This window comes from Ovis aries, chromosome 2 (assembly GCF_016772045.2).
Source record: "Ovis aries strain OAR_USU_Benz2616 breed Rambouillet chromosome 2, ARS-UI_Ramb_v3.0, whole genome shotgun sequence".
Lineage (NCBI taxonomy): Eukaryota > Metazoa > Chordata > Mammalia > Artiodactyla > Bovidae > Ovis > Ovis aries.
In genome coordinates, this window is record NC_056055.1 from 105,562,388 (window position 1) to 105,580,696 (window position 18,309).

At 44.8% G+C, this 18,309-nt stretch overlaps 1 protein-coding gene and 1 long non-coding RNA gene across 4 annotated transcripts in view; one reads left to right on the top strand and one right to left on the bottom strand.

The window, feature by feature from the left end:
- FDFT1 (farnesyl-diphosphate farnesyltransferase 1) overlaps positions 1-18,309 on the top strand; it is a 31,828-nt gene that overhangs the window by 7,594 nt on the left and 5,925 nt on the right. The window contains exons 2-7 of one of the 3 annotated variants that reach the window (XM_004004451.6): positions 2,129-2,226; positions 3,295-3,478; positions 7,449-7,577; positions 8,314-8,505; positions 13,315-13,491; positions 14,832-14,984. In XM_004004451.6, the coding sequence (XP_004004500.1) occupies positions 2,129-2,226; positions 3,295-3,478; positions 7,449-7,577; positions 8,314-8,505; positions 13,315-13,491; positions 14,832-14,984 (933 nt within the window). Of the gene's footprint in view, positions 1-1,779; positions 2,227-3,294; positions 3,479-7,448; positions 7,578-8,313; positions 8,506-13,314; positions 13,492-14,831; positions 14,985-18,309 lie in introns of those variants that run through there. The other 2 variants (XM_027964618.3, XM_042243553.2) reach the window with 2 other exon arrangements.
- LOC121818672 (uncharacterized) lies at positions 7,971-17,591 on the bottom strand. Its single transcript, XR_006058695.2, has 2 exons — positions 17,440-17,591; positions 7,971-15,988 (listed from the first exon to the last, which is right to left on the bottom strand). It is a non-coding gene; the product is annotated as an uncharacterized LOC121818672 (long non-coding RNA).

Below are 18,309 nucleotides of genomic sequence, written 5' to 3' on the forward strand. Positions count from 1 at the left end.
AGAGTTGTTCCTTTTATTTATTGTGAAGTCTTTCCTCTCCACATTTTGAGAGAGGAGTTGATGAATTGCTCTTAAAATACTCTCTGAACTAATTAATTTATTCATCAGTCCTTCACTGAGTATTTTTATATGCCAGACTGTATGTCCAAAATGATATTACTAATATATGGTGCTTAGTAAATATTAATTTTTACTAATAATTTTAAATTGAATTTCACAATAAAATGAAATTCTTATGGTTAAAAAAAAGCTTTATTCTCTTGACAAAATATGTATTTATGTAAATTTAGGAAATATACACAAATGAAAATAACATAGTTCACCTGGACCCCAGCAAGGTCCCCAGTTTCACTGTTAACATTCCAAAGTGACTATAGGATTTACTTTTATATATATATATATAAATATACTTTTAAACCATCCCCTTCTTGTTAGATATTGCAAATTATTTCCTGTTTCTCTCTTAAAAAGGGAGTGCGGGGAGACTGGTGAGGGAGTGGTATATGGGAACTCAATTCTCTTTGAACGTAAAACTGCTCTAAAATATAAAGTCTCCATAAAAATAAATACAAAACAGCAATTCTTTCTGATATGGTTGTGTATTAAAATATGGATTTTTTTTTAAGAAACAGTTTTTGTTTTCCTTAGGGAAGAGTAAATATAAAGTTCATAAGGATCGTTATGGTTCATTGATTTGAAAGGGAAAGATGATTAGAAATCTTTATAAAAGGAATAATTTGCTTTCCAGAGGATAATAGAGGTTTGTGTGTGTGAGTGCTCAGTCATGTCCCAACTCTTTGCGACCCCTTGAACTAGTGTACCCTGCCAGCCTCCTCTGTCCATGGAGTTTTCCAGTATACTGGAATATAATATATATTAATTATATGTAAATAATATATAATATAATATATAAATAACATATAATTAAATATAAATAATATATAATATACTGGAATATAACAGTATAATACTGGAGTGGGTTGTCATTTCCTCCAGGGGATCTTCCCGACCCAGGAATTAAACCCGTTTCTTTTGTCTCCTGCATTAGCAGGCAAGAGTTTTTACCACGAAGCCACCTGGAAGCCCCTAAATAGAGGTTTAACAGGTGCTAAAATAAAACCAGAACAGGACAGCAGTTAAAGAGGTCAGAAAAGATCTTATTCAGAAAAGTGTTTGCAATAGAGGAAGAGATTCAGCATAGAACTGGGCTCCGTTCCGAACAGAGTGTAGGGCGGGTGGGTGGAAAATTACCAAGAGGAAACCTATGGGGTAAAGAGCATTCTACCTGGAGGCAGGGCCGGGGCTCTAGGATAAGCGGGGGAAGAGGAACCCGGCCGGATAGTGAGGGTGATCATATATGGGTTATGGGGGATTCTGGCTAAAACAATTTAACCGCGTTCTTGGCTAGAGCTGAGCGATGCAAAGATAAGCACTGAAGTACAAAGCTTGAGGATTCAGAGGAGCCTGGCTAGTTTGGCCGAGGGGAGATCCGTTGCAGGAGAAAGCAAACTTCTCAAAAAAGGACTGGGTTCCCTTAAGCAGCCTATGGGTTCTGGGGAGAAGGGGAACTCATAGAGGAAGGCGCAAGGTGGCAAAGTTTTGAGCCAGAGGCGGCGGGGCGGGGCGGGGCGGGGCTAGCATCTGGGCGGGGCTTACATCTGGGCGGGCGGCGGGCCGGGTTGTGGGGTGAGAGGGGCTGGCCGCGGGGTGGGCGGGGCCCGCAGGGGGCGGGCGGCGGGCGCCTGCTCGGTGCGCAGGAGCCCCAAGCCTGTTGCGGGTGAGGGAGAGCCCGTCCCGCCCCGCGGAGGGCGCCTCTCCTCTCGGCTCGGGTCTATGGAGGAAAAACCGCGCTGGCCCTGCGATTCCCATGGCCGCAGTCGCCTGCAGCACCAAGGCCATGTCTCTCTTCAAGAGGACTTTGGTGCTGAGTCCCGGCGCGGCACCCAGGGGCGCGGGCACCCCCTCGCGCGGCTGCCCCTTGCCTCCCGCCGCCTGGCCGTCCAAGGACCGGCCGCGGGGAGAGGGCGTGTGCGGCCGGCTGCGGAGCTCCGCGGTAGCCGGCCGCTCGCCCCAGCCCCACTCCAGCACCTCCGCGTCTCCCACCGCCGTGTGTCTCCTCTCGCCGCAGGACTCGCTCAGCAGCAGCTTGAAAACTTGCTACAAGTACCTGAATCAGACCAGTCGCAGTTTCGCAGCTGTTATCCAGGCGCTGGATGGAGAAATGCGGTGAGTGGCAGAGGCTGCAGTTTTTGACTTGGGGGAGGAAAACTTTGCTAGAGGCCTGCAGAGTCATTCGAAGCTACTTTTTGACACAGCTCCTCGCGTTGCAGTCTCTGTGCTTGTGGCTTTGCCAGAACGTGCCCCAGTGGGTGAAGGAAATGTTGGCGGTTGAAACGCGCCTGTGTTTACTTTGGGCTCTTCCAGGCACCTGGCCATCTCATCGTGTCCCTGCCCAGTTCTTTAGGGGGGGCGGGTGCGGGGAGAGGATGTTTATTAACTTTTTTTAGTCCTGGCCGGTGGACCTGTCTCTGAGTGGCTCATGTATTTTCCTTGGCTTCATTTAGGCTACCTTGCATTTCTAGTATATTGGGTTAATTCTTCTGAAGTTGCCTCTGTGCAGATTATATACATGACTTAGACCAGTTGCCTTTAAGTATGCTGCGATTCATGGGGTCGCAAGGAGTCAGTCGGAGACGACTGAGCGACTGAACTGAACTGATGATACTATTTGGGCTTCCCAGGTGGCGCTAGCGGTACAGAATCCACCTGCCAAGAGACTCAGGTTCAGTCCCTGGGTGGAGAAGATCCCCTGGAAAAGGAAATGGCAACCCACTCCAGTATTCTTGCCTGGAAAATTCCATGGGCAGAGGAGCCTGGAGTCCATGAGGCTGCAGAGAGTCAGACATTACTGAGCCAGCCAGCCATACATGATAGTGTTTAGACTGGGACGTTATTATGTCTTTTGACTTTATCTGCAAAATAATAGTTCTGTCTACACATTTGGTCTTTCTACAGTTTTTCATTAGTTAAATGTAGCTCATTCTGGGAGTGGTAGTGACATCCAGCTGGTACATTTTTTATTTTTTATTTTATAAATTACAGAAGTCCATTGTTCCCAAAGGAAAACTAAGAAGTTGCCTTAAGTAGGAAAAGCTTTGGATAGCCTTTCATTGGTCTGTAGAGTTAAGAGTGTAGGAGGGCTTTCAAAATGGCCTGGCAGAAATGGAATGTGATTTTGGAACAGTATCTTTGAGTGTTTGCTCCAGCGTATTGGTAGTTCTTCCTTTCTTACAGCCACGCAGTATGCATATTTTATCTGGTTCTCCGAGCTTTGGACACGCTGGAAGATGACATGACCATCAGCATAGAGAGAAAAGTGCCGCTGCTACACAACTTCCACTCATACCTCTATGAGCCTGACTGGCGGTTCACGGAGAGCAAGGAGAAGGACCGGCAAGTCCTGGAGGACTTCCCAACGGTAGGAGGAGGGGGTGCATGATTGGTGGGGTGGCTGTCAGTCAGCTTGTGTGCCTGGTTGCCATTGTTTAGTGGCTGAGTTGCTTTTGCGACCCCCTGGACTGTAGCCCCCCAGGCTCCTCTGTCCACGGGATTCTCCAGGCAAGAATACTGGAGTGGGTTGCCATTTCCTCTTCCAGGGAATCTTCCCAAACCAGGGATCAAACTCGTGTCACCTGCATTGGCAGGTGGATTCTTTACTACTGAGCTGTGAGCCTGCTGCTGCTGCTGCTGCTGAGTCGCTTCAGTCGTGTCCGACTCTGTGCGACCCCATAGACGGCAGCCCACCAGGCTCCCCTGTCCCTGGGATTCTCCAGGCAAGAACATTGGAGTGGGTTGCCATGTCCTCCAATGCATGAAAGTGAAAAGTGAAAGTGAAGTCGCTCAGTCGTGCCCGACTCTTAGCGACCCCATGGACTGCAGCCCACCAGGCTCCTCCATCCATGGGATTTTCCAGGCAAGAGTGCTGGAGTGGGGTGCCATTGCCTTCTCCGAGTGAGCCTGCAGGGAACTGCAAAACCAGCAGTCTCAGGACAGCATAGCATGATGTGGCGATGGTTCATCAAGCCAGACTTCAGGGTTGGCGGCCCCACACTCTTGCTCACTAACTGGTGGTGCCTGTGATCACATAGTCTGCCTGTGATTCCATTCTTTGGTCTATAAAACAGATTAAAAGTCCCTGCCTCCTAGTGTGGTTTCGAAGATGGAAAGAGTTACCATAGGTGGAGCTCTTAGACAGATGTTATTTGCTGCTATGATTGATTACCAGGATCTTGTTGGTAAGTCCAGCCTTTCTTCCTATGGAAAGAGCTCTCAAATGCCAGTGTCCTGAAAGATGCTGTGTCCAGTTTGTGCACCCAAGAAAGCAGCCTAGGTGTGCCACACCGCTGGCCTCTGGAGCATTCCGAGTCTGGTGGCAAACCGTGCAGCTCACAGTGGGTGGCAGTTGTGGAGTGGGGAGTGGGCTCTTTGCACCTGGACTGAGTGAGGACTGAAGCAGGATGACCTCTGTCATCCGCAGCTGTGTGAGCTTGGATGCGCTCATTAACTTCCTCGTGCCTGAGTTTCCGCCTTTGTAAAGTGAGAGCTGTGAGGCCTGAATGAGTTTATACATATAAAGTACTTAGTGTCTGGTACATACTGAGTGTTCTGTAAATATTAGGTATGTAGTCCATTCTGTTGGAGTAAAGTGGGTTCTAACTAAAATCTTGAGCTTTAGAAATTTTCAGATTTCTTTTATGCATGTGCCTAGATCCTACTTTTCTAGGATTTTATCTTAGAAAAGTCATATCTTTATCATATCACATAAATAGGCGATTCTTCATACCTTATAAATAAAGGTTCGATTTGGCAACATCTCAGTATTCCCTAGGGGCTTCCCAGGTGGCTCAGTGGTAGAGAATCCACCTACCAGTGCAAGAAACACAGGGTTTGATCCCTGGGTCCAGAAGATCCCCTGGAGAAAGAAACGGCAACCCACTTCGGTATTCTTGTTGGGGAAATCTTCCGGACAGAAGAGTCTGGTAGGCTACAGTCCATGGGGTCGCAAAGACTCAGACACGACCGAGTGACTGAGCATGAGCACCAGAGGCTTTCTAGAACAATCACTGTATGTGATGGGTGAAATTAGAGTGCATCTTTTTCACCTGGTGCTAGTGGAGACTTGTAGTCTTAGAGATCTACCTCCAGTCATAGCTTGAGGAATAACAAAGGGTTACTTGTAAATGATACTAGCAGTAATAGCACTCATTTATTGAGCTATGAGTTATGAAATGCATTTCATTATTGATTCATCATCTTATTTTATATTAATGGAGTTTAACATGTAATGTCTATGATACACTGTTCCCCATGTTTTGTATAGATGAAGAAACTGAGGCACAGTTTTAGTTTTAAGCCCCTTGCCTGAAATTACCTGTGAAGTTTAAGTGGCAGGACCAGGATTCAAATCCAGAAGGCCTGCCTCCAGAACCCTGGTACTCAATTCCTGGTACGCTTTACAGTCCCTTTAAAACATGGTTAAAAGGAAAATGTTGTGATTTGAGATAGTAGCATTGAAACATATACATTACCACATGTAGAACAGATGGCCAGTGGGAATTTGCTGTGTGAGGCAGGGAGCCCGAAGCCAGTGCTCTGTGAGAGCCTAGAGGGGTGGGATGGGGAGGGAGGGGTCACACGTTTACCTATGGCTGATTCATGTTGATGTATGGCAGAAACCATTGCAATATTGTGAAGTAATTACCCTCCAATCAAAAGTAAAAGAAAGTTTTAAAGAAAGTAAAACTTTACATATAAGTGTTTTGATCATAACATCCCAAGGTTTATTATTAGGGAGGTTTCTGTTTACATGCTCCTGTCACCCCTCTTGGGAATCTGGCCTTTCTCCATGATACTAGCGGACTCTCTTCTCATACTTAGGATCACTAGAGAGTGGCCCGGGGACCAAAAAGTGTGCTATAGGTGGGAAACAGAGTTACTTGGAGGCACAAGAGAAAGCACCTCCTGGCTGACCTTGCTGGGCAGAGGTCCCTCCCTCAGATTTCTGGGGAAATGGAGAGCTCTTCATTGTCACTCTTTCCTAGACATTGTTTTCATGCTCTGTACAACGACGTAGTAAGTACCAAAGAGCTGAAATTGGTTCACATTCGGCAGTGAAGTGTGTATCTTGGAGGGTTTGTTTTCAAGCCTCAGCTGCCCCTCCCCCAGCTGGCTGGCCTTGCCCCTTTTATAAATAGAACTGACCCAGCCCTGTTAGCTGTTGGAAGACCAGGTCCTCGCGAGATTCAGGGATTCAGATGACCTTTGGTAGAGTCACTGATTTGCTTCAGTCCACGTGCGAATTGCCTTTGGCCTTTGTCTTGGAACAGCTGTTCTGGAAAGAGCAGTTCTGGAGAGATGGGATTGATTTTACTGATTTTAGGGATTTAACAGTCAATGTTTATCAGAATAATCCTTAGTATCTTAGGCTTCTGAGCTCTTTCAGTGCCCCACAACCAGCTGAGTTTCCCTCAGGTCCTTACATTCAGGTGTTTCCTGAGGAAGTTTTTCTAACCTTTCTGTAAATGTAGACCAAGTCTACATGAGACCGAGATCTCACCCTTCAGATCCTTAGCAAAATCTGTTCACTACTTTCTGTGTTTTGTGGATAGTATATTATTTGAAAAGTTTCATGGTATTTAATATTTTATTTCGGCAACCTACAAAACACTTCTTTGAACTTCAGCAAGATACTTATGCAGGAGCGATGAATTTTAAAAGCATCAATAATACTTTTTTGACACTAAAGCTTGGGCTATGGAAAAAAAGACAAGCAAACATTGGATAGGCTGCCTCAGGGTGAACTAAACTGAGTTGTTTAAGAAGTTAGAAAGTGTAGCCTTTATAATGGGGAAGACACTATAGCTTCCTGGCATGAATTCAGAACCTGATGGTGGAAGATGGTTGTCTGGTCTCCTCAGTGGAATATAAGCTCTTAGGGCAGGTCACCTGCCGGCTGTGCGTCCCAGTGCCCTCAGCCGTGCTTGTTGCATAGGGAGCGCCCAAGTCTCCACAAATGAACCATCATTATACTGAGGCTTGTCTGGAAATGAGGTGTTCCTCCTAAAATGCTTACACTTAGGTCCAGTTTTATGTTGAAGCATCTCATTTCTCATTAATTGGGAAGGTGTGCATATAATAAGACTTTGAATCTTGAGTTTAGAGACTAGCATTTTGATACCCTTCTATTCTAGCATTTGTGAAGTTTGCTGAGCTTATTATTCAGTGTGTAGAAACAGCATAACTTAGATTTAGGCTTACTGCTGGATCATTTGAGGGTCTGCACTACCAAGTTCTGTTACAGCTTTGCTTTACGATCCGTAGGTACCATCTTGTTTCCCAGTTTTAATACATGTTTCATATTTTCTGTTTTTTTACGACTTCCATTTCAGATCTCCCTGGAGTTTCGAAATCTGGCTGAGAAATATCAAACAGTGATTGTCGACGTTTGCCAGAAGATGGGCTTTGGGATGGCAGAGTTTCTGGATAAGCGCGTGACGTCTGAACGGGAGTGGGACAAGGTTAGTGTCCCTGTGGAGCATTGTCGGTGCGGGTGGCACCAATGAGCTGGCAGTGCCCACCGTGATGTTTAGGATGAAGAAGTGGTGTTTTTATAACCCAGTGGTAATGTCTCCTCATAAACACTTAACAGTCTTATGATGTTACCACTGGGTTGTTTCTGAGGACTTAATACACAGAGCTTAAAACACATCCTCATTATGTTAAAAAAAAACAAACCAAAAAACAAAGTACTACCATGACATTCTTTTACATAATGAAGATTTTGAGACGCTGCAAGATCTTAAATGTCTTCAAGATTAAACTCTACTTAGTATTCTAGTTTTTGTTAGAATATTCCTTATTCCCTCAGGGTCCCCAGTTTCAGATATCAGAAAGTTTACTGTACTCGGTTATTTTTCCAATAACCTTTTATTCCAAAAGCAGTGTGTGTGCATTGTATATATATATAAAGATATAGAAAATATAGTAAAAAAAAAAAAAAGAGAAATATCACATGAGCTAGAGACCACAGATCTCTGAGCCAGAGATCATTTTTGTTAAATCTTTTGTGTTCATCCTTCTTGGAATGTTTTTTACTCCTTACATGTACATGGTATATAATGTGTGTGTGTTTTTAAAGCGAAATGAGATCTTTTACACTCTCTTTGGAACCTGGTTTTTCGCAGCTAATGATTTCTAGTGTTTCCATTTTAGTAGAAGTTTCATTGTTAAAGTACTCTAAAAATTTTCTTACAGTACTGTCACTATGTTGCTGGGCTAGTGGGAATTGGCCTCTCCCGTCTCTTCTCGGCCTCAGAGTTAGAAGACCCCTTAATTGGTGAAGACACAGAGCGAGCCAACTCTATGGGCCTTTTCCTGCAGAAAACAAACATCATCCGGGATTATCTGGAAGACCAGCGAGAAGGAAGAGAGTTTTGGCCTCAGGAGGTAACAGCTTCAGGGGGTTTGGGGAGAAAGAATTTTGAACGCTCTCTGACAACAAACCATTACATCCTCTTGGTTGCAAGTGACAGAAACACAAATCAAGGTCCCTTAGACAACACAGGAGAATGTGTAGACTAGGTTAGGAATTAAGTTGCTTCAGGGAGACTGGCTGCATCCATCTAGGAGTTCAGGCTGTGTCCCCTTTCTCTTGGACAGGCTTTCTCCAGTGGTGGGTATAACTATGAGTGGGTGTCCCACTCAGAGGCTTGGCTCCTGTATCATAGTTTTTGGATTTTTCCAGATTTTCACTAAAGGGGGGTAAAAAAAGATGAAAAAACTCAAGCTATGCCCAAAACCTAGCTCATGGATAACATGTCCAAAAGCACAAGTGACAGAACATCCCCAGGAACTCCAAACCACAAAAGGGTGCAGACGAAACACCAGCTCCGCAAACGAAAGCAGCAGAATGTGTGCAGGACAAAGCCAGAGCAGCTGCAGAGTAGCTCAGCCCAAACGGGTGCTCCTTGTCAGACGGTGTGAGTCTGCGAGGGCCGTGGCGAAGCCTAGAGCAGCTGGAGAGCACTGGCCCCTTGAGCTGGACGTGGACACTGACCAGCCAGGCTTCTCTTCCTGGACTGGGCCACACTGAGGAGTGAAATAAAAACTGAGCACCTGGACCTAAGAGGGACCTAAGTGACATCAACCAGATACAGCACATGGACCTTGCTTGTTTACGATCCTCATTGGAGGAAACTAAGTGGGGAAAAATCAGACACTGGGACAACATGGCTGCTAACTGGAAAATCTGTATTAAACATTTATCTTTAGTTAACTTTTAGTTGTGATAAGATATATGTGCAAGAAAGGGTCCTGGTCTTTTAGAAATTTATAATAAAATATTAAATGATAACATATCAGGATAAAATGATAAATACAATGATTATTGGGATTTTAAAATAATTTAGGGGCTGGAGTGGTGGAAGCCAAGCGTCAGTACTGCTGAAGCTGGCGGATGGTTACATAGGCACTCATTAACATTTTTCTCTAGGTTCTGCAGGATAGTTGAGTACCATCAATCAGAGTGAGTCTAGGTGCAAGTTAAGAATAGAAAACAAATTTGATTTTCCATTAAATCTGTTAGTCCTTTTAGGCCCAGTCATTTCTTTTGGGGAGTGTATAAAGTTATAATAAGTGTTATTCTTTAGGAAGTTTAAGAATACCTAAGAATAAAAGTAAGTTATTTGCTAGCTTCAGAGAACCCCCTAAATAACATCATTCAGTTCAGTTCAGTTCAGTCGCTCAGTCGTGTCTGACTCTTTGCGACCCCATGAATCGCATCACGCCAGGCCTCCCTGTCCATCACCAACTCCCGGAGTTCACTCAGACTCACGTCCATCGAGTCAGTGATGCCGTCCAGCCATCTCGTCCTCTGTGGTCCCCTTCTCCTCCTGCCCCTAATCCCTCCCAGCATCAGAGTCTTTTCCAATGAGTCACCTCTTCGCAGGAGGTGGCCAAAGTACTGGAGTTTCAACTTCAGCATCATTCCTTCCAAAGAAATCCCAGGGCTGATCTCCTTCAGAATGGACTGGTTGGATCTCCTTGCAGTCCAAGGGACTCTCAAGAGTCTTCTCCAACACCACAGTTCAAAAGCATCAATTCTTTGGCACTCAGCTTTCTTCACAGTCCAACTCTCACATCCATACATGACCACAGGAAAAACCATAGCCTTGACTAGACAGACCTTTGTTGGCAACGTAATATCTCTGCTTTTCAATATGCTGTCTGGGTTGGTCATAACTTTGCTTCCAAGGAGTAAGCGTCTTTTAATTTCATGGCTGCAATCACCATCTGCAGTGATTTTGGAGCCCCCCAAAATAAGGTCTGACACTGTTTCCACTGTTTCCCCATCTGTTTCCCATGAAGTGATGGGACCAGATGCCATGATCTTCGTTTTCTGAATGTTGAGCTTTAAGCCAACTTTTTCACTCTCCTCTTTCACTTTCATCAAGAGGCTTTTTAGTTCTCTGCCATAAGGGTGGTGTCATCTGCATATCTGAGGTTATTGATATTTCTCCTGGCAGTCTTGATTCCAGCTTGTGTTTCTTCCAGTCCAGCGTTTCTCATGATGTACTCTGCATCTAAGTTAAATAAGCAGGGTGACAATATACAGCCTTGACGTACTCCTTTTCCTATTTGGAACCAGTCTGTTGTTCCATGTCCGGTTCTAACTGTTGCTTCCTGACCTGCATACAGGTTTCTCAAGAGGCAGGTCAGGTGGTCTGGTATTCCCATCTCTTTCAGAATTTTCCAGTTTATTTTGATCCACACAGTCAAAGGCTTTGACATAGTCAATAAAGCAGAAATAGATGTTTGTCTGGAACTCTTGCTATTTCCATGATCCAGCGGATGTTGGCAATTTGATCTTTGGTTCCTCTGCCTTTTCTAAAACCAGCTTGAACATCAGGAAGTTCATGGTTCATGTATTACTGAAGCCTGGCTTGGAGAATTTTGAGCATTATTTTACTAGCGTGTGAGATGAGTGCAATTGTGCGGTAGTTTGAGCATTCTTTGGCATTGCCTCTCTTTGGAATTGGAATGAAAACTGCCCTTTTCCAGTCCTGTGGCCACTGCTGAGTTTTCCAAATTTGCTGGCATATTGAGTGCAGCACTTTCACAGCATCATCTTTCAGGATTTGAAATAGCTCAACGGGAATGCCATCACCTCCACTAGCTTTGTTCATAGTGATGCTTTCCAAGGCCCACTTGACTTCACATTCCAGGATGTCTGGCTCTAGGTGAGTGATCACACCATCATGATTATCTTGGTCTTGAAGATCTTTTTTGTACAGTTCTTCTGTGTATTCTTGCTACCTCTTCTTAATATCTTCTGCTTCTGTTAGGTCCATACCATTTCTGTCCTTTATCGAGCCCATCTTTGCATGAAATGTTCCCTTGATATCTCTAATTTTCTTGAAGAGATCTCTAGTCTTTCCCATTCTGTTCTTTTCCTCTATTTCTTTGCATTGATTGCTGAGGAAGGCTTTCTTATCTCTTCTTGCTGTTCTTTGGAACTCTGCATTCAGATGCTTATATCTTTCCTTTTCTCCTTTGCTTTTCGCCTCTCTTCTTTTCGCAGCTATTTGTAAGGCCTCCCCAGACAGCCATGTTGCTTTATTTGCATTTCTTTTCCATGGGGATGGTCTTGATCCCTGTCTCCTGTACAGTCTCACAAACCTCCGTCCATAGTTCATCAGGCACTCTATCTATCAGATCTAGTCCCTTAAATCTATTTCTCACTTCCACTGTATAATCATAAGGGATTTGATTTAGGTCGTACCTGAATGGTCAAGTGGTTTTCCCTACTTTCTTCAATTTAAGTCTGAATTTGGCAATAAGGAGTTCATGATCTGAGCCGTAGTCAGTTCCTGGTCTTGTTTTTGTTGACTGTATAGAGCTTCTCCATCTTTGGCTGCAAAGAATATAATCAGTCTGATTTCGGTGTTGACCATCTGGTGATATCCATGTGTAGAGTCTTCTCTTGTGTTGTTGGAAGAGGGTGTTTGCTATGACCAGTGCATTTTCTTGGCAAAACTCTTAATAGTCTTTGCCCTGCTTCATTCCGCATTCCAAGGCCAAATTTGCCTGTTACTCCAGGTGTTTCTTGACTTCCTATTTTTGCTTTCCAGTCCCCTATAATGAAAAGGACATCATTTTTGGGTGTGTGTTTAAAAGGTCTTGTAGGTCTTCATAGAACCGTTCAACTTCAGCTTCTTCAGCATTACTGGTTGGGGCATAGACTTGGATTACTGTGATATTGAATGGTTTGCCTTGGAAACGAACGGAGATCATTCTGTTGTTTTCGAGATTGCATCCAAGTACTGCATTTCGGATTCTTTTGTTGACCATGATGGCTACTCCATTTCTTCTAAGGGATTCCAGCCCACAGTAGTAGATATAATGGTCATCTGCATTAAATTCAGCCATTCTAGTCAATTTTAGTTCGCTGATTCCTAGAATGTCGACGTTCACTCTTGCCATCTCCTGTTTGACCACTTCCAGTTTGTCTTGATTCATGGACCTGACATTCCAGGTTCCTATGCAGTATTGCTCTTTACAGCATCGGACCTTGCTTCTGTCACCAATCACATCCACAGCTGGGTATTGTTTTTGCTTTGGCTCCATCCCTTCATTCTTTTTGAAGTTATTTCTCCAGAAATAACTCATTAAATAATATCATTAAAGATCATCAAACCAATCCCGTTGTTCAAGTTGAGGCTGTTATTTCACTTCCAAGTTACTAAGATCAAGGAGGGTAACGTTCTTATGGTAGACACTCCGCTCGTTTCCCCGAGATAATTTGTTCAGCCATATTCTTATCAGAATTGGGAACATAACGTTAATCATTAATTATTTTGAGGCCTGGCCACCTTGCGAATGTTTAACGTTTATCTTACAATGCCGTTGTAGCTGATTTTGTTATAGCTGGTTATTTTTTCAGAGGTAGACCATTGCCTTGCGAAAATCAGGAGGCCTTTTTGGCCTGAGGTCATCAAAGTATTGCTCCATCTGTGCTGAACTAATTGTCCCAAAGGGACACTTTCCCATACACTGAACTTATTCTGGGTTGTGGTTAGAGTGTAGTTATAATAGCCTTTGCATGGTGATTAAAACAGATTCAGTCTTGAAAGGTGAGGCAGCGGCAAGATGGACTTTGTATATCATTGTTCTTATTTGCAAAGGTCCTTTCATGTGGCTCACACATCGCTCCCTTGTGCCCATGCTGACTTGTCTTTAATCTGCTTATCTGTCCAGACTTGGAGCAAGTATGTGAAGAAGCTGGGTGACTTTGCTAAGCCAGAGAACATCGACTTCGCTGTGCAGTGTCTGAACGAACTCATCACCAATGCACTGCATCACATCCCCGACGTCATCACCTACCTGTCACGACTTAGAAACCAGAGTATATTTAACTTCTGTGCTATTCCACAGGTACGGAGCGAGGCGCCCGATGAGGAGAGGGCGGGATGCTGGGGGTGGGGATGATGGAAGGCATTTACTATTTGGTCTGTGTATTTAGGAATGGAGAGTTCCTTAAAAGATGACTCTAGTGTATTTTCTCTCTTTGCCCCACAACCACCACACTCAGCTCAGCCTTGACATTAATTAAGTCTATGCTTTTCCAAAAAATTCTAGAACCTATTTTCCCATCAGCTACTCTAAACTAGTTACTTTGATTCTTAGCCTCACTATTTAAATCGAGGGCTTCAACTCCAGATTTTCTGAGTGCTGGGTGAAACACAGGTGAAGCTGTTATTAAAAAGTCAACATTAAGCACTTAACTTTTGCTGTCCTTTTCCTAGATCTTGGGGTAACAGAACATGAAACCTGAGCCTGTGAAACCTAGGAACTTAATTTTTAAATCCCGTTACCAGTTATTTCCGTTTTTAACTCAAAGTGAAGAAAGTTACAGGATTTAGCTGACTTGGAAACTTGGTTTGGTCTGATTCTAATGACCAGCCTTGCCCAGTTGATGGAACTAAAATCTCTGTGCTGGACTTGCATATGGGCATGTGCTTAGTTGTGTCCAGCTCTTTGCGACCCTGTGGACTGTAGCCCACCGCGCTTCTCGGTCCATTGGATTTTCCAGGCAAGAATAACAGAATGAGTTGTCATTTCCTTCTCCAGGGGATCTTCCCAACCCAGGGATTGAAACCAGGTTTCCTGCATTGCAGGTTCTTTCTTTACCACTGTGCCACCTGGGAAACCATATGCTGGAATCTAGGTTTCCATATATCCTAGAAATAATTTTCCTTTTAAGCATGGGAGACCATACCCCCTCGCACCCTACTTTTGTCCCCCACAACCCCCTGTACTTTTTAAAAAATGTATAATGATTATGTTCATTGTAGGAAAAATAGGGAGAAAAAACAAAATAGTGAAAATTTTTCAGATACTATTTTGGAATATGTGTTTTTCAGATCTAATAACTCATTGCCTTAGCATGGAAAATGTTACATTGGATTGTGTGTGTGTGTGTGTGGTTTTATTTTTTTCAAATAAAAAGAAACTTTTGTGACTAAATTATAGAATTATTGAGAACTGCAAAGGGCGCTTGATTCTGTATGTTGCTGAGAAAGGGAAGTGTGGGAGCTGGGGTCGTCCTGGCGTGCTTTCTGTGTGGGTGTTTTCTCTTGGCTAGCTGCATCTTAGCCCTTCGGTGCTTTCTGCCCGTGCTCCCTTCCCGTCTCACGATGGCTGGTTACAGTGCGGTTTCTCGCGTGTTTTCGTGAGGTGAGATGAACGTGCTTTCTGTCTCTCGTTATCCTTAGGTCATGGCCATTGCTACTTTGGCTGCCTGTTACAATAATCAGCAGGTGTTCAAGGGGGTGGTGAAGATTCGGAAAGGGCAAGCGGTCACCCTGATGATGGATGCCACCAACATGCCAGCTGTAAAAGCCATAATACACCAGTACATGGAAGAGGTGGGCTTTATTTAATAATGTTACTATTTAAACATCGGAGAAGGCAATGGCACCCCACTCCAGTACTCTTGCCTGCAAAATCCCATGGACGGAGGAGCCTGGTGGGCTGCAGTCCATGGGGTCACTAAGAGTCAGGCGTGACTGAGTGGCTTCACGTTCGCTTTTCACTTTCATGCATTGGAGAAGGAAATGGCAACCCACTCCAGTATTCTTGCCTGGAGAATCCCAGAGACAGAGGAGCCTAGTGGGCTGCCATCTATGGGGTCGCATAGAGTCGGACACGACTGAAGTGACTTAGCAGCAGCAGCATTTAAACATTCCTTCATATTGGGATATTAGATGATCTCAACAACTCGCAGTGTTACGGCATAAAGACACGGGTTGATGTCCTTTATTCCAGAAGAATAAGCACAGGGAGCCTCCTGTTGGGAGCTTCCTAGTGCCCTGGTCAGAGGGGATAAAGGAAGCCAGGTCTTACGATGGCGCTCCTAGGAGAATCATATTTTTTGAGCTGGAAGATGAAGTTAGAGGCCAACCAGGCTTCTCCTTTTACAGCTGAGGCATGTGAAGCCAGGCCTGGGGCTGATGACATAGCATCTGAGGGGATCCAGGATCGCAGGCCACACTTCCTGACACCCCGTCCAATACTTCATATTATGGCAAGGGCCTCAGTGGAGAATCCATCGTGGGGAATTTTGACAAAGGAAAACCAAGAGGCTGCAACTGTTTCTAAATTTTGTAATGTCAGTCTCATTTCATATGCCAAAATGCATCCCATAAAACAGAGCATGCCTGTTCTAGAACTTTTTCTTAGAGGTTGGGGTTCTCTACTTGGCAGGCCCTGAGCATTACTTCTCAAGTGAGGTGATTTAGCTTCCTCCTCTTCCGAGGACATTTAGTAGCGTCTGGAGACATTTTTTATTTTCACGGGGGGTGTGGGTGGTTGCTGCCTTCCGCTGCGTAGAAACCCGAGAGGCTGCGGTTTGTTCTTACTGAAGGCTGCACTGCAGAAGTAGATGGAAACATAAGACCTCCCTCCCCACAGGCCACCACTGCCCCTGGTTTTCTGATCCCTCCAGTCCCTGTGCTATGTTTTGACAGGGATAAGATTTATACGAGCAGTTTTATCTAAAAATTCTATAATACAATGATTTCCTCCGATTTCCATTGCATATTGCACATTTTTCTTGTATTTCTTTCCTGTCTTCCATCTGCCAAGTTTTAGATCCCTGCATTTCTGTGTGAGGCACTTACTGAAGGTATAGAGATCAGGTTTTTTAAAAAACTCCCAATTCTTTTACAGACTAGATGAACATGTCTAGCTATTGACCAAAAAATAGCTACTGATGAGTTTGGGGACATTGGGGTTCACTGTTTAGCCAGCACTTACTTGGGACTTACTCTGTACCTGGCATAGCAGCCAAATAGGTGGGTACTATTAATATCAAGGAAATCTGAGGCCCTAACACCATGGCTAGGGCCATAATTTGGACCCAGGTCTGGCTGACTTCAGAGCCACTGTTCACCACAGTTCTAAGGGCTTGAATTACCCTTTCTAAATAGTGACATTTTAGGTACTGTTCCCATTTTATATAAATTAGCAACATGCTGTGTAGTTTATAGTTCAGAGAATAGTTTTAATTTTATTCTGATCATTGATTTTAGAAAACCATGTTTTTAAAATGTAGGCAGTTCCATTGCTGATTTAGAATTCATAATTTATTAGGTATTTTCCATCACTACCTGAATTAAAGCCTAGTTGGGATTCACAGTTTGACTTAGGGCAGGGCAGAGCAGAGCAGGCCGCACACAGCTGGCTGACCCCCTGATTTCATAAATGACTTTACATTAGGACACAGCCCCATCCATTTGTTTCTGTTGTCGTCCACGGCTCCCAGGGTTCTTGAGCAGCGGGCTGAGCAGCTATAACTGACAGGGCCCACAGTGCTGAAAATACTTTTTTAGGCCCTTTAGGAAAAGTTTCCAGGGATGTCCCTGGTGGTCCAGTGGCTGAGACTCTGTGCTCCCCTTGCAGGGGGCCCAGATTTGATCCCTGGTCAGGGAACTAGATCCCACATGCTGACCTATTGACTTGCCACAACTAAGACCTGTTGCAGTCAAATAAATAAATATAAAAAAGATTAAAAGTTTGTCCTGGACCTTTGATCCAGGACATAGATTATTTTATTTAAAATTACTCTAGTGAAACTTAAGGTATTTTAGAGGAAATATTAATAGCCATAACTTTATTTGACTTAAACTGAAAATTTCTAAGTCTCAAGGAATGGAATGTGAAATGGCTTTAATGCCAGCCTTAAGGACATTTTGTCAATAAAGTTTCAAGGGAGGACTTTTAGTATGAAGTCCGCAAGTTGTTGGGCATTTTGCTGGTGGCCAGATGTTAGCTCGCATCCGGTCTCTCCTCGCTGAGCACGTAAGTCAGGAAGACACTTACCCCTGGGGTCCCTGGTTGCAGCAGCGGTGCACGTGCAGGGAATTAAGGGCTCTCACAAGCCTGAAGTGGGAAGGACGAGGTGACGCGAAGCCCATACCCCCTGAGCAGGGCAGCTGCTCCTCAGGGCCTCGTCCTCTGGAGCCGCCTCCACTGGAAGGCAGTCTGGGTACCTGGCAGCTGGTGAGAAGCTCCACCAGCTATTTTGGGACAAAAACAAATGCTCAGGCAAACAGCCAGAAACTTTTGCTTCCTTCTCTGCTAAAGATGATTCCTTGGCAAGGACCAACTTTTTCTAGCAGGTGGAGCTTCCTGTTTGGCTGTGGTCTGTGTTCCTCAAACCCCGTGGATCCTCTTGACTCAGAGCGTAGTCCTGTGCCCCCGCAAGTGGGTTAGCATTTTGGTTCTTGAGTCAGAATGCTTCTATTGCAGGATGCCCAGGTGGCGCCCGTGAGCACAGTCTGAAGAGCAGGCAGGGGATTGGACGTCTGAGTTCTTTGTGTCCCTACCCCCATGCTTGTGCTCTTTCCCTCCTGCCCTCCCTGGCTACTCCACCGCAGCAAGTGTGATGGGCGAGAAGGGACCCGAGGAGGCCCTTGGCCAGACCTGGGCGTTCGGGGCGGGTGTTCCAGAAAAACTTAAGCCGAGGCTTGGGCAGGAGGGGGTACTCAGGCTGAGGACAGGACATGGGAACAGCATTCCCGGGCAGAGGGAATGGTATGAACAAGGAGGGGAACAGGAGCGGCATCGCAATATCATTTCCCTCCACCACGTCACTCTGCTTCAGCCTCAACAAAGAATGTGGATGCCACTGGCTCTTTGAAGTGCTGGGATAGAGCCCACTGGGATGGCCCTGCTGCTCCGGGATGGGCT